This window comes from Polistes fuscatus, unplaced genomic scaffold (assembly GCF_010416935.1).
Source record: "Polistes fuscatus isolate 324 unplaced genomic scaffold, CU_Pfus_HIC Scaffold10, whole genome shotgun sequence".
Taxonomy (NCBI): domain Eukaryota; kingdom Metazoa; phylum Arthropoda; class Insecta; order Hymenoptera; family Vespidae; genus Polistes; species Polistes fuscatus.
In genome coordinates, this window is record NW_025112998.1 from 3,818,108 (window position 1) to 3,833,836 (window position 15,729).

Consider the following 15,729-nt stretch of genomic DNA (forward strand, 5'->3'; position numbering starts at 1 on the left):
AAAGTTTGACGAAAGAAAATGAAAAAAAGGAGAAAGAAAAGAAAATGAAAAAGAAGAAGAAGAAGAAGACATAAAAAAAAAGACGCGTATCTTTTATCAATCATATTAATTTATATTGTAATATTCCGATTGTTAAATAAAGAAATACCTCATAAAACAACAAAACGAATCATCCCAATGAACGTCTCTAATTAATTTTATCTTATCTTTTGTAATCGACCAAATTGTTTTTATTTTTTTTTTGTCGATTATAAGCAAAAGAGAAGATGTCACTAAACAACAATATAATAAGTATATATAAATGCACACAAATTAACAATAAATATATCAACGATAACAATACAATTATATAAGAAGTAATATCAAGTTGTTTGTATAAACAACAATTAACAAAGTAACAACGATAAAAATAAAATCATATTTTCTCATCAATAGTCAGAAATTGAATCGCGTGGTATGAATTGGCTTTCTTATAGCACAATATTGGATTTTGAATTATGTATATATTTATTTAAATATATACGTCCGGTTGGTAATTTCCACAAACTGGGAAACCCTTTGGTACCGGTGGCATATCCGATTCCTCACCTACGTGAACAACTACGTCCATACCTGATACCGTATGCCATAAGAAATGACAATGAAATAGCCACCATCCTATAATAATAATAATAATAATAATAATAATAATAATAATAATAATAATAATAATAATAATAATATTAATAATAGTTAGTTACTCCAATTAAATTCTATGATTTAATAGACAAAATGAATAAAAGTATAGAGTTCAAGGGTTTTCATACCTGGATTATCTGTATAGAAACGTAAAATCGCGCAACCTCCAATCGGTATTTTAATGGTATCTTTTCTTGGTTGTTGATTATATCTACCATTTCTAAGACCTTCGTCGTAATCTTGAAGGAATTTTCTTCGCTCTTGCGGAGTGGGTCTACTATCATTAAAAAAAGCTTTTATATCCATCACTTGGAAACTGTAACCGTGTAAATGGAAGGGATGATGTAAATCTAGACTCGGATCTGTAATATAAATATTTTCAAATGTTTTTACAAATTTTGTTGAATAACGAATGAATATAATCTTGCGTATATCGATATAAGCCTCACTGACTATAAATAGAAAATAATCAAAATCTTATGCAAAATTTAACAAAACGATATTGTTCTTACTTTCATCGCATAACAAAACTTCAACTAATGATTTGTAGGGAACATTGATAACATGCGTGCAGAAGCACGGTTTCGTACAAGTAGAAACTTCATTAACACCGCAAAGCTGTTCGTAGGCTGAGTATTGCGATATTGGTGGTGATTCTGCTTCAGAATAACTGATATTGCTAACTAAACTTGTTAGTACAGTTCGATCGTTGGCAACTGAAAATAAAAGTAATATATATTTCATTAAATCATTAGGTTTGATTTAAAAATATATAGAAAAATATATAACATATTTTATTTTACTTACTAAAGAACCTATCTTGAGAGTTTCGACTAAACATTGTTTGATTGTAGGTAAAGAAAGAGAAAGGTATGTATAAACGGACATCAGGAAATGTTTTTTGTTCCGCTTGGGGTGTACTTTTCGCGTACTTTAATTGATTTATACAAATACGATTTGTCAATTTTTGACTGCCACAATCTTTGGCAGTTAACGAATTCAATTCCTGAAAATAAATTTCTAATTGAAATCATAATAAAATAAATATATTATCGAATAAAGATATACACTTACAATGTCAGTATTACTGGTTACAGGATTATCATAAGTAGGTCTAGATGTTTGGGGTAGAACCACATTGTTATCATAAACGAGTACAGCTAATTGGATAATTTTTTTGGGGGCACATTCATCTAGACCTCGCAGTTGAATCCAATATGAACCGCTATTTTGATTAGCGTTCAAAACAAAATCATAACGTTCACCTATCGAATATAATTTTTAAAGAAAATATCTTTACGATATATACTATTCTATAAAAACACAAAAATACGTATCGAAATTCAATGCAATTATTTTCACCTGTAAGGCTTATAATTTTATCCACTACCACTGGCTGTACATCTTCACCATCGGTTGCAATTACAGTTAATTTGTGACCCTGAATAGAGAATTCTGACGCGCATACTGTGCCGAATGAATTGATCATTCGGAACCTGTATCTTATACCTTTAGCTACGTTAAAGTATGCCATTTCTATACCATTTACTGGAGTTGCATTTGGACCCTACATGTTTTTTTTAATAACAAATATATTATTATATGATAATAGTTGAATAAAAACAAAAATAAACATTATATAAGGTAATAAATAATATCCACCGTGTACTGTCCCAGACCATTAATAAGAAAATTATCAGGAGTTTGACCAGGATTATTAGCAAATGTTCCAGGCAAATGTTTTATTGCTACTGAGTGCATCCAATCGCTCAGGAAAATCACGTGATCAAATAAATCTTCGTCGTACAAATTTCTATTAGGATCCTGACTCTTCGGCGAACGTACTATCAGAGGTCCCTGTTGTCCATCAAGCATATATAGTGCTGAGTGAGAATGATAAAAATGTGTTCCAGCATTGTCCACAGCAAATTGGTATCTTATAACAAAATAATTAAATTTTAAGAATAAATTATAGTCAATAATGAATTATCCATGATCTATGACTTAAACAAGAAATAATCTAGAAATTACCTAAATGTATTAGGTGCTGAAATTGGACATTGAGTTACGTGAGGTACACCGTCATAATATTGATAATTCTTTTGGAAAACTCCGTGCCAATGGATTGTTGTATCTGTACCTTCTGCTGCATTTTCTACGTCGATTATAAGTTTATCGTGTTGACAGACCTATGAAATAAACAGAATGGTGATAATGCACATTTTGTAAGGTATTTGAGCACATTTTTGTATTTGATACTTTGGTTAACGTTTTTGAATAAATAAAACAAATCTATTGGGAATCTATATTTATATTATTCCAAATGATATTATTTTTTGTTTTTAATAACTTACCTGTATACTTGGACCAGGAAATTGGCGATTGATTGGAAAAATAGTTTTTTCATAGCCATCTCCCGTGATACACTCACAAGACGATTGATTTTTCGATCTCTCAAAACTGTTCGTTCGACAGACGTTGCAAGGACTGCACAAAATTATTAAACATTTTTATAAATATCGCAAACATGATATTACATACTTTTTTAATTTTTGAAATTTCAAATGTTTACTCCGCTGCTTCGTGATTGATCTATTTTGTTCACCAACCAGAAGATGCTATTTATCCGCATTGAATTCGAATCGAAATGTTTTTTAATTATTAAAAAAAAAAAAAAGAAAAGAATATTTGCAGTGTTCATACTTCGCCATGGTTGTATAATATTCCAATTTGAAGCGATAGTAACAATAACGCGGTATTTCGCCGATTGTACAATTACGTTTACAGTCTTTTGGTGTCGATAAAACAACCTGTTGATTTGTGGCCCTTGCAGTTCTTATAGGCGGCTCTGTCGCCTGGTTCGTGTCTAAAATAAAAAATTACATAGAAAAAGAAAACATTAATGGAATATAATAAATGTTTATATTAACACACTAGATTGTCCAAGGAAGTCATTTTAATTGCTTCTTAATTTCGTTTAGAAAAAAATTATATTTATAATGATACGATTTCTTAGTTTTTATGTGACTTTTTATACATGATATGAATGCATTTATCAATATTGTATTTACCTCTCCACCCTCTCTTTGTTTCTGATATATATATGTGCTATACCTATATCATCTAAAAGCAGTCATTTTGACACTACTTGTCAATCTACATGTATTTTCAAGGATGTGAAAGGGCCAAAAAGGCTACGCAAAAAGGAATATTATAGCAGATAATAAGCAGAAGATCGCCGAATTTTGAAGAATGATCGGAAAACATCATTACCGGAAATACTTACATTTATTGAAATTTTATATGCTCGTGGAGCTTACGAAGAAAAAATTTTTTTAGAAAAACAGTGGCTAGAGAAAAATTTAAGCAGACTACGATTTATTTTTCTTCTTTTTTTTTTTTAAATGTATAAATAATAATAAATAAAGTACTTTTTTGTTTTCTAAGTAAAGTAAATTTTTTTTATATATAATAAAAAATAACATTAATTATAAATTTAATTTTAACTGCATTTCTTTATGCATTCGTTATTTTTTCAAAATATGATTTTTTTATTTCAAACCGAAATAATTTCAATTACGAATTTATTCATTAAAGTTACAAAAATTACAAAGTAAAACGGTTAAAACTTACGTTTACATCGGATCTCGGTGGAGATTAATAAAACAATGAAAGGAAGGATTAAACAAGTATTTAACACGTTCGACATGTTGAAGGATTTTTTTCAAATGTCGCTAGCATATTTTTCGGTTTAGTTTTTATAAGGATGGCTATGCATAATTATTAGAAATGTGCAAATTATTATTACGAGTAATCGTTTAAACTTATCTAAAATATTTCCGGGTATTTAATCTATCGAAAAAAAAAAAAATATAACAATTCCTTTAAAGTAAACACATTCATATTGATAAGCATAGTATTTATTTATTTATATATTTTCCAAACAATTATAGCTTATCTATCCAAAGTTAAATATTTCCTGTCAAAAAACGATAGAAAAAAAAAGAACTCGATATCTTATACATTTACATAGATTTCAGTTACTGTGTTAAAAGTTTATTGTTTTTGTAAAATATTACATTATTGTAATGCTGGTATATTGAATTCATTAGTAAAAAACAAATGATGTTCATTAATTCAACATTACTCAAATAAACATAAGTTAGGTAAATGCTATCGCGTTTTTGTTTATGGAAGGAAGAAGAAAAAAAATAATAAAGATAGAATATTTGAACATAATAACTTCCTTCTTATGACATACCATATATTTCATCATATCCTTACAATGGATCGTATATTGCATATCAATTATTACACAAAAATCATGATACTTTTATTTATTCTCATCTTCTTCTTTATTTTGTCTTTTACTTTATTAATTATAAATTAATTCTACACGCACGCGCAAATATTAGTAATGAATTTTATTTTATACAAAAAGATATTACGTATTGCGAGTGTTAAATTATTTTTTCTGGCTTCTTTTTCTCTTCCAGTTACTTTTTTCTTCTTTTTCAATGTTTTTTTTTATACAGATATAATAATACCAATGTGATGTTTTTATGTGATATATATATATATATATATATAAATATAAATTAATGAAAAGAGTTTGGTAAGACGTAAAAGAAAATTATTTCTTTCAATGGGAAAATAAAATGTCTCATCTCTTCGCATAAAATGCAATTGTTATTATTGTAAGAATTATCACGACGATCTAAGATATCTTTTACCAATGCGTGTAAGTATAAATTCACCGAAATATCTTAATGTTATCTTGCATATGTTGCTATTCAATTCGTATACAAGATAAACGTGACGTTTCCTTTTTATTCTTCCAAGAAGAAATATTGTCCAGCCCTTTTCTGTTCTAAATCCTATATATATAAATAAATAAATAAACAGAGAGATAAATAAAACAAATTAAAAATATTTTTGTTAATAATATTCTTATGAAAAATATAATAATAATAATATATTATCCATACCTTAACTGATTGACTCTTATTAATTCGTGGTCTGAAATTATTAGGATCCCTTCGGAAAGTAATACGCAATAATTCTAAGAATCTGTTCATACCATTCAATAAAGATTGCGGACTATGTGCAGTCGTCTTCAACGAAGGTGTGCCAGAAAATACAATAACACGATCAGCTAAATAAGTAGCCATAATAAAATCGTGTTCTACTACGAATCCTGTTTTCTTTGCGTGTAATATAAACCTGAAATATCAAATCGAAATTAAAATCGCTTTATCTAAATTCTTTAATAATAAATTTTCTCTTACATTACAGACAAATGAAATTTGAATTATAAACATGCCTTTTGATAACTTTAGCAGCTACCAAACGTTGTTCGGAATCTAAATAAGCTGAAGGTTCGTCGACCAAATAAACGTCTGCTGGTTTACCAAGACAAAGAGCCATGGCAACACGTTGCAATTCTCCACCAGATAAATTTTGTACTTCTTGATCCATGATGTCATCAATTTTCAAAGGTTTCATCACATCAGTTACAAATTGAGGATGAATGTAAGCATCTCTAATCTTTTCGTGTAGCAATTGTCTCACAACACCTTGAGATTTAGGACTGATTTTTTGTGGTTTGTAACTTATATGCAATTGTGGAATACTTCCTGAAATATAAAAAGAAAAATTAATCATCACTATTAAAACAAGCGTTTAAAATAAATAAATAAATAAATAAATGAATAAAATTGATCTCATTGAAATTACCTGATCCATCGTCAGGAGGTAAATTTCCTGCTAACATTCTTATAAATGTTGTCTTTCCAGTTCCATTTTCTCCTAACAGTACAAGGATCTCCGAATCCGTGAATTGTCCTTTTTCTACATGCAATGTAAAAGAATCCATGGTTTTAACCATCGCTGGATATTCATAATGATTCATACGCTTAACTTCCTCTTCGGTTGCACTTTCAGCAACCTTAAAAACTAAAGATTCCTCGCGGAATCTCAAATTTTCCGTAGGAACGAACCCATCCAGGAATATATTTATACCTTCTCGTACGGAAAAAGGCATAGTAACAACACCATAAGCACCGGGAACGCCATACAGGCAACATATAAAATCGGACAAATAATCTAACACAGATAAATCATGCTCTACCACGATTATAAATCTATAAATAAAAAAGAAAATATTAATTTCATGTTGAAAATATATTAGATATTTTTCTGATTTGCATTTTATGATTCACTTACTTATCTGGATGAATTAGAGATCGGATAGCTGCAGCTGCATTGAGACGTTGTTTAACATCCAAATACGAAGACGGTTCATCAAACATAAAAATATCACCATTTTGAATGCACACCATAGCACAAGCAAAACGTTGAAGTTCTCCTCCTGAAAGGGCCTCGACACCTCTATCAAGTATATGCATTAAGTCTACAATAAATATATCAATACATTAGAGAAAAAAAAAGCACAATTATTATACTTTATTTTAATATAATAAAAATAAAAGAACATATACCCAGCTTTTGACAAATTTCTATTTGATTTTTACATTCATCTTTTTTATCTAAAAATTGTTGAACCGTTCCTCTTAATGCTTTAGGAATTTGATCTACATATTGAGGTTTAATGAGAGCCTTTAGATCATCTTCAAGAATTTTAGTAAAGTAATTTTGTAACTCGCTCCCTCTGAAATGACCTAATATTTCTGTCCAGTCGGGTGGATCCTAAAATATTATTTCATATTAACATAATGCAATTATGTAAAAAAAAAAAAGAAGAAATATAAAATAAACTTATTACATATAACAAGATTAAGATACATACAGAAAATCGACCTAAATTTGGTTTTTGTTTTCCTGCCAAAATTTTAAGGGCCGTGGATTTTCCAATACCATTTGTACCGACTAAACCTAACACTTCACCAGGACGTGGTATGGGAAGTCTATGTAATTTAAATGAATTTTTGGAATAACGATGCGTCGTTTCTTTTTCTAAATTACTAGGAAGATTGATAATGGAAATGGCTTCGAATGGACATTTCTGAAAAAAGAAGTCATTCATTTAAATTCTATGATTAAATAAAAACTGACTAAATAAAAAATCTAAATTATTTTTAGCTAATTGTTAAAGATGCTGAAATGAGAAATATTTCATTCGAAGAAAACAAAATTAAGTATGTTTCTACCTTCACGCAAATACCACATCCGATACACAGTTCTTCAGAAATAGATGCTTTCTTACTGTATGGAGTTACTTCTATACAAAGTTTCCCCATTCTTACTACAGGACAAGATCTTTTGCATTCTTGTCTACATCTTTTGGGTTTGCACTTGTCTGAATTTACAATAGCTATACGGGTTAACCGATCAGTTTCTTCCATAGATTTTTTGGGCGGCATGATGTCAAAGATTTACTTGTCCGTATACTGTTAAAAAAAATATTTCAGATATTTTCTATATTAAAGTATTAGAATTTATAATTATATCATTAAATCCTTCAATATTATTATTCTTTATATAAAGAGAGGGACAAAGAATAATTTGTAAATTATTTAAGAAAAGTATCTAACATTATAATAAATATTAATGATATTAATCTAATCATCATTAAATTGACGATATTTTAAAAAATGGGTCAATATAATTATTTTATACAAATGAGAACACATTTGTTACGCCTAATGGATTTTAACGATTGCAAAATATGTTAAGCATGTTGCAATAAAAACTAAAAAACAAATCAAGATTAAACAAATACACTGTTTATAATCTAAAATATTAATTGCTGAGAAAGAGTAAATATTTTTTTTATTGATATTACAAAAGTAATAAATTATTATCAATGATCAATTATATCTATAGAAAAGAAAATCTGTTAGCTTTTAATCATTAAATTCTAACCTCACTTGATTTCGTAAAAAATATACTACTCTTAAAAAATCATTAAAATATATGATAAAAATGATATAAAATATATTATTTTCTTTTAATTATATGTAATAATGATTAAAACGTTAAAATATCAAAGATATTAAAACATACCTGTTAAAATGAAGAACGTGGATGTGACTCCTTGTTGAGCCTTTCAAAGGAGTTCCGAACGTTCACGTTACCAATGCTTCGACTGAAACCATTAATTATAGAAATAATAGATGGTATTTGTTATCTAATTTTTTTTTAATCGTCAAATAATATTGACAAAGGAATATGAAGTGATAAATGAAACAATAACTATACAATTAAATACGATCTGAATGATCTAATTCGATTGAATTAAAAGTCAATAATAATTGTTGATAACGTTGACAGGAATCTGCCATACCGATAGAATTAGTTCTACAAAAAAAAATTATGAAATAAAAAATATTTTTGTGTTTGCAGGAAAGACATTATTCGTATTATTTTCAATGTTGATAATATTTATGTGTCGAATCATTCTCTATTTAATAAAATATTTTAAATAAACAAATATTATTATAAGCGAATGCATGCGGATACATACATAAATACAATAATGAAAATTTGAGTAAAAAATAAAAGATATTAATTTTGGAAATATTTCTAAATTTGCTTAGGTGCTATTTGGAGTATCAATTATCAATTAAAAACATTTATTTTTGTAAAACAAATATGCCTATCTGAGGAATAGAAATTCTTGTTTGAAGTTTTCATAGATTGCCACTTGGTGTCGGTGTTCAATATTACTAACCATTCTTCTTCTTAAAAAAAAATAAATATTTCTTCTTGTTAATTGATAACGACTTTTAAGTCAAGAACATTTTTAATCTCATTTCATTATTAATTTGTAAACCGCGAGTTAACAAAATATTTGTTTAATAAATCAAAATGTGCATCGTTTTATGTATCATATATTTTATTAAATGTTTATATGTGTGTCCAACATATAAGTAATTTATTATTAGAGAAGAAAGGACATTGAAAGAGAGAGGGACAGATAGAGAAAGAGAGAGAAAGAAAGAGAGAGAGAAATTAAAATGGTCATTTATTAAATAATAATTAAATGATAATGTTAAATAAAACATGAACATGACAGCAATGAAATCGATGGATATAACATTGCCATTTGCATTGAAACAAGAACAAGAGGTTAACGAAGCTGAAATAGACGAAGATGCTAGTTTGAATGAACTCGACAAGATCTTTCCTATGACACTACCATCAATAACCGATAACAATTTTCTGTTACCTTCAACTCCAAATCATGAATTCTTACGACTTACTGCAATGGCATGTTTCATTTTATTATAATAATTTTTATTATACAAAAAATATATATATTTACATATATATATATTTATATCTATATGTATATATAAATATAAATATAGAAGCATGAGCATGTTTGAAATTAATTTCAAATATTTCATATCGAATAAAATTAAAGATGAGGTGTATATATTTGAAACAGGTACGTGCAGTATACTTCTCGTATCTACACGAATGTCTATTGAATAATTACATAGTATGTTACAAACAAAAGAACCAAGAGGCTCAAAGTTACGAATTAAAAAAATGTGCAGATCAAATGGAATTGGATGCTGTTAGATGTTCTTTAGAAGCTTCTTTGTATAGACAACACATGCTTAAAATGGTAAGATATACCATTGAGAAGAGAGATTATTTACAAGTCTGTAATCATTTTTTTACAGATTTCAGATATTAAGTCACACACCTCACAAAAAAAAGTCTATAAACAGCTAGTGATGCTATTAGAAACACCATCTAATAAAGTTGATGTCGGTGTACAAACTAATAGTCCATGTTTAAAAACTAATGCCTGTGATCAACGTAAAATTAATACTATGCAAGATGCTTGCATCACATCTAATTACGAAGAATTATCTAATGCAACAGAAACATTATCTGTAGATAAGAAGGCACCCCCTTGTATAGAAGAATCAAATGTTTCCATGCAAGACAATGCGAGTATTAAAACTCTTGTATTTAAAGAGGAGAATACAGATAAATTAATATTTAATGAGGAAAGTCAAGAAACAACAATTTTAACTCAAACTCTTTCAACCGATACTTCTGTTCAGCAACCAACTGAGCAGCATATTGATAAAAATGATGATATCTCGCAAGATTCACTTTTGCAACATATGGAAGATATGTTTTGTGAGAGCGATGACAGTAGTGATTTGACAACATTAATTGAAAAACATTCAGGCATAAGTAAGGCTAGTGTTGACAAAGAAATCAGCAAAATGAGTTTGGAAACTGATAATCCGTTGATTTCTAATTTCAAACGTGTAGAAGAGAGCAATAATATTCCAAAGAGTAATACTGTAAAAATGTCTTCTCCTGCTCAAGGAAAATTTAGTTTTAGTTACTATAAGGAAATGAAAAGTAGAGTAGATAAACCAACCGAACTTAATAAAGAAGGTACAACTATCGAGTGTAAACAAGAACCTACAAATGAAAGTAAACAAAAGAAAAGAACGGATGGTATTTGGTTTGTCGAAAGAGTACATCAGGTTTCTAAATTAAAAAGAAAATTGTCAGAATTATCTTTAACAAATTATCGTAAACACGGTAGAATTAAAAGAAAATTTATTCAATTGTTTGGAGAATCTGATGAAGAAGAGATGATGCCTGATTCACCAATTTGTATAGAAGAACATTTAACTGCTTGCAAAGAAAGAATAGCTCCATGGATTGTCAAATATTTAATGCCATTTTATAAAAAAAGACGAATTAAAGATCGTCAATTGTTTAAAGCTGTAGCCAAGCATATTGCTGATATGCTTATTATTGAAAATACATTTCCTGGTAAGATATTATATATTTATATTTAATCTTTTGACTGCGAATAGTGCCTTTAGGCATTCAATAGAAGTCAGAGTATGACTGATGTGATATTTTGTTTCTGAGCGATCTGCAGTTGAAAAATTAAATAATATTTTATCTCATTTTTATAATCATTCCTATCTATACTATGATTTTCTCTTCATTTTTAATTTTCAGAAGAGAGCTGTGTTAACAAGTACATAGATAATTATTTCCGAAATAGGCAATTCATTAAGACCAATCAAGATATATATATGTAATAAAGACTCATGGATTACCCATTTCTGGTGTAGATTAGAAAGAAAATGAAACACAATTATAGATTAATTATTATCTATAGCAATATGAACTGAAATTATTTTTTTTTTTGCTTAATAATTACTAACTACTTTTATTGTTTTATTAAAGAAATTGAACTATTTTCTTTTCTTTTAAGACTGATAAACAAAAAAGTATGTGTTAATTGTAGATATATTGTCCATTTAATACTCATTTTTATTTAAAAAATAGTAAAAATAAAGAAAAGAAAAGAAATTTCTTTCTTTAAAAACTCATTAATATTTTGTGTGCACACGTAATAATTGTAAAGGTAGGCTTATGATATTAATAATTATTAAATAATTAAAGACTGAAGTATTGTGTGCCCATTTGATTGTACCTGCTTAGACACCATATTGTTATATTCTAAATATTTATGAAAAAATAATGTTTCATGCAAATAATAAGGTTGTTTTTTAACACAAAAATCATATAATACACGAATTCGAAAAAAATGGCCATCGTATAAAAGTCAATAATTTTACTCTTATTTCCAAACAATATCAATGACAATAATCGTAATAGTAATAATAGTAACAATAATTATTTTATTCCATTTGTGTTCGAAACGAGAAATTCAAACACAACAAAAAGATTCAGAATATTTAGATGTACAAATGTTTTTCAAGAATATTCTTTTTAGCAAATAGATATATTATACTATATTATATTAATATTTATTATTATTATTATTATTATTATTTAAAAACTCAATATTTTGATTTAAATCATTATTTAATTACTAATTAAAAGGAAAATTCGTATTTTAGAGTTTTACATCTTTGTACATAAATTATTTGAGAAAATAGATTCGTACAAGTTGTCCATGAAAATATTCATTAGTAGAAACAACGTTAAAACTCAAAAGTTATAGAAAAATTAGAAACAACAAGATATGTTACAACAATTTCATTACTTAAGAGTGACAAAGTTTTTGTTGAGAAATTTGCAGGTAGTTTATCCAATAAAAGTACGAAAAAGCAGATTTGGATTAACTATTATTATATAATTATTTCTATACTTTGCACTTTTCTACCGAGCAACTTGTACATAAATATTATTATTATTAATTTTTATTCTTTTTTTAATCTTTTTTAATTTCCATAAGCCATATTTTAATGAACAGAAATTTGTACACTGGTAATTATGCAAAAGTGTAACAACGCTGTGTTGCGTTTTATACATGCACAAATTCTGTCATTCTTTTCTTTTTCATTTATTATTATTATTTATAGTGATTCATCTTCATAATTCATTTCTTGCCTGATGTGTAGATTATTATTGTTGAGATCGTTTATAAATTCCCTATGAAGTTAACTAATATTTAACTTTTTGATAAAAGATCCTTCATTAATTTGAGAAAACGATTTAAACGTAACTATTACAAAACCAAGATACTTGATTAAACATCACAGCACTAAAAGCTCAATTATATAATATGAAAATATATATATAAACCATATACATATATACATATATATGTATATAAAGAAGGATCTTTTCGAATCTTTCAATGAAACATTATTAAAATAATGAAATATGGCTTAAATATCAAAGACTGGGTGAAATATACTTGTGAATTAGTCTTAACATTATTACTTATGTATTACGTATTTTCCCAGGTACGTAGTTCTTGTCTATTACAGGTTCTTGCAGAAATAAGTGTAAACATCGTTCATTCTGTGCTAACGGATGTCCAGCTATTCTAAAACATTTAATATTGAAACTTATAAATGTATTCAATTTTATTATACTTGGCTCGTACAATTAAATATGTAAAATATTGTTTGATAACACTTACTTATTAACAAATATCTCTAAACCTTTCCTTCGGTCCTCAATAAAATCTTCCTCAAAAATTCCATCATCTCCTCGAAATGGCATTTGACGTTTCCATGCCTTTCCAGGTAATGGTGGTACAACAATCTACAAATTAAATAAAATATATGATATTAATATTATTAAACTCGAGTAAAGAATTTATTAATCGATTGGTGTACCTTGCTGTCCCTTTCCAATTCGTTTCTCAGCCATTCAAAATCACTGTATCTTCTTCTAACTGTGGAGTCTTTGACTTTAAAGACGGGTAGGTTTGTCTTTAAAATAAGAAAAGAAAAAAAGAAGGAAAATTTAGAAGACATAAAAATAATCGAATTATTAAACATTTCCTAAATGAGAACGTAACAAATGAATATAAATATATATACAGGGTGTCAATGTATTCTATGCACAAAGAAAAGAAAAAAATATTATATAAACATAAGTCATTTAAAGTTTTATTTACAAAAGTTATGATATCAATTATAGATGTTCACATTTACTCATCACTGTCAGTATTTATTTATGCTGTTTACTATTTCGCAGTGATTTAGCAAATCTCAATTGATATCAATTCTCTTTAAATTTCCGTACGGAATACAACTAATCAAAATGCAGAAAGTATTTTCAAACCAAGAATGTGCGATAAAAATACTCAGACTACTATAAGAGAGTATTATCAATGCAAATTTTGTAGCAAAAGAGTATCTTATCACTCATGTCAGTGCTTTGAATATGCATTCACAATTATGCGAAACAAGTTCATTTTATCCAAAAACAGTGTCAGGGTTGTGTTTGCTTAGGCAATTGACACTTTAAAGAAGAAATAATTTTTTAATAAAGTTTTAAATGACCAATGTTTATATAACATTTTTTTCTTATTTTTGTACATAAAATACACTGACACAATTTGGTGAGTAAAATTGATAAAGACATCCTGTAGATATATTTTCTAATAGATAATAATTATTACAGACAGAAGCATCATTACAGAAACCCTAGAAATATTAACATTGGTGGAACATCTTAAAATTTACTAAGGTATCCTCCTTCTCTCAGAATATACAGTAAAAACAGATAATTTCATTAAATTCTTTTATCTAGTGTTACGCGATAATAAGCGAGAGTATCTCGCGATATCGTCACTCTTTCTCTCTCCCGGGACAGAGATATAATATAACGAAACATAAATGCACAAATGAAATTGGTCGAAAGTAATGTTTTATAATTTGATGTATCGAAAAGGGAGGGTAAGAACCGAGGCAATGAACGAGTAGATAACAATAATAATTAGAATTAAAGTTCATTCAAATAGAATGTCCTTATTTAAATACATAGGTAGATAGATAGATAGATAGATAGATAGATAGATAAATAGATAGATAGATGTGCGTACAACAAATTATTACTTGGATAAATGTCAAAGGTCTTTGATTTGTATCAATAATTTGGTAAAGTTCCAAGAAGAAAGAGGTTCCAAAAATGACTAAAAAAAGTAGATAAGAAAAATCTAAAAGTACACCCTCCAGATATTTGATAGAAATTTATTCAACTTACTCTCATGCGGACCTCGTAATCGGTATATCTTTTTTTACCAACGCCGTGTGTGATTGGATTAATCACGTCAATTTCGAGAAAATTTGCGGGCGCAGCGTAAGCGTCGTCCAATGTCTGTTTCTTAACGTTTAAACGCCTCGTTGCATCCACGGTAGTATCCGCCATTTCCTTAGCAAAATAATTGATTAAATATTTAATGGCGAAACACCACCTACTATATTAATTCGATATTCGATAGTTGATAAGTTAATTTTTTTTCGATTGACAGTACACTCTCTACAAGCTGACACCACATTTGACACAATTCCTTCGTTCTCGTGTGTTATGGCCCTGAACGAAGAAAAGTAAAGATTCCGAATAGAAACTTTGTTTTAAAAAATTATTACTTGACAGTGCTACTCAGACTATGACGGCCGATCGGAGAACTAAAGATTTTAAATTCTTACGATCCAAATCGTAAGATTTAATTCAAAATATCAAATTAAATTTTACATGCAAGCAAAAATATTCACTTAATAATTATATCTGTCGCATATTTTAACAATAAAATATTTAAACGCGTAC

At 27.8% G+C, this 15,729-nt stretch overlaps 4 protein-coding genes across 5 annotated transcripts; 1 reads left to right on the plus strand and 3 right to left on the minus strand.

Annotated features, from left to right (window-relative positions):
- Positions 1-89: 89 nt before the first annotated feature.
- LOC122525942 (laccase-5-like) lies at positions 90-3,633 on the minus strand. Its single transcript, XM_043648984.1, has 11 exons — positions 3,609-3,633; positions 3,382-3,544; positions 3,033-3,165; positions 2,710-2,867; positions 2,341-2,614; positions 2,041-2,245; positions 1,753-1,943; positions 1,486-1,684; positions 1,191-1,394; positions 807-1,040; positions 90-657 (listed from the first exon to the last, which is right to left on the minus strand). The coding sequence occupies exons 1-11, from the start codon at positions 3,631-3,633 to the stop codon at positions 512-514; spliced, it is 1,932 nt and encodes a 643-aa protein (XP_043504919.1). The 3' UTR covers positions 90-511.
- Positions 3,634-4,921: 1,288 nt separating this feature from the next.
- LOC122526132 (protein Pixie) lies at positions 4,922-8,915 on the minus strand. The gene is made up of 9 exons (XM_043649335.1): positions 8,704-8,915; positions 7,848-8,087; positions 7,487-7,702; positions 7,179-7,386; positions 6,904-7,090; positions 6,415-6,821; positions 6,002-6,314; positions 5,667-5,901; positions 4,922-5,555 (listed from the first exon to the last, which is right to left on the minus strand). The coding sequence occupies exons 2-9, from the start codon at positions 8,058-8,060 to the stop codon at positions 5,508-5,510; spliced, it is 1,827 nt and encodes a 608-aa protein (XP_043505270.1). The 5' UTR covers positions 8,061-8,087; positions 8,704-8,915; the 3' UTR covers positions 4,922-5,507.
- Positions 8,916-9,626: 711 nt separating this feature from the next.
- Positions 9,627-11,836, plus strand: LOC122526133. The gene is made up of 4 exons (XM_043649336.1): positions 9,627-9,909; positions 10,091-10,273; positions 10,332-11,454; positions 11,650-11,836. Exons 1-4 carry the CDS (start codon positions 9,703-9,705, stop codon positions 11,730-11,732), a joined length of 1,596 nt encoding a protein of 531 aa, XP_043505271.1. The 5' UTR covers positions 9,627-9,702; the 3' UTR covers positions 11,733-11,836.
- A 670-nt stretch (positions 11,837-12,506) lies between these two features.
- On the minus strand, positions 12,507-15,623 carry LOC122526134 (sorting nexin-12). 2 transcript variants are annotated; one of them, XM_043649337.1, is made up of 4 exons: positions 15,166-15,602; positions 13,791-13,886; positions 13,592-13,716; positions 12,507-13,495 (listed from the first exon to the last, which is right to left on the minus strand). In XM_043649337.1, exons 1-4 carry the CDS (start codon positions 15,328-15,330, stop codon positions 13,390-13,392), a joined length of 492 nt encoding a protein of 163 aa, XP_043505272.1. In that variant the 5' UTR covers positions 15,331-15,602; the 3' UTR covers positions 12,507-13,389. The 2 variants fall into 2 exon arrangements, with proteins under 2 accessions (XP_043505272.1, XP_043505273.1); XM_043649338.1 differs by having other exon boundaries at positions 13,403-13,490; positions 15,166-15,623.
- Between the last annotated feature and the right edge of the window lie 106 nt (positions 15,624-15,729).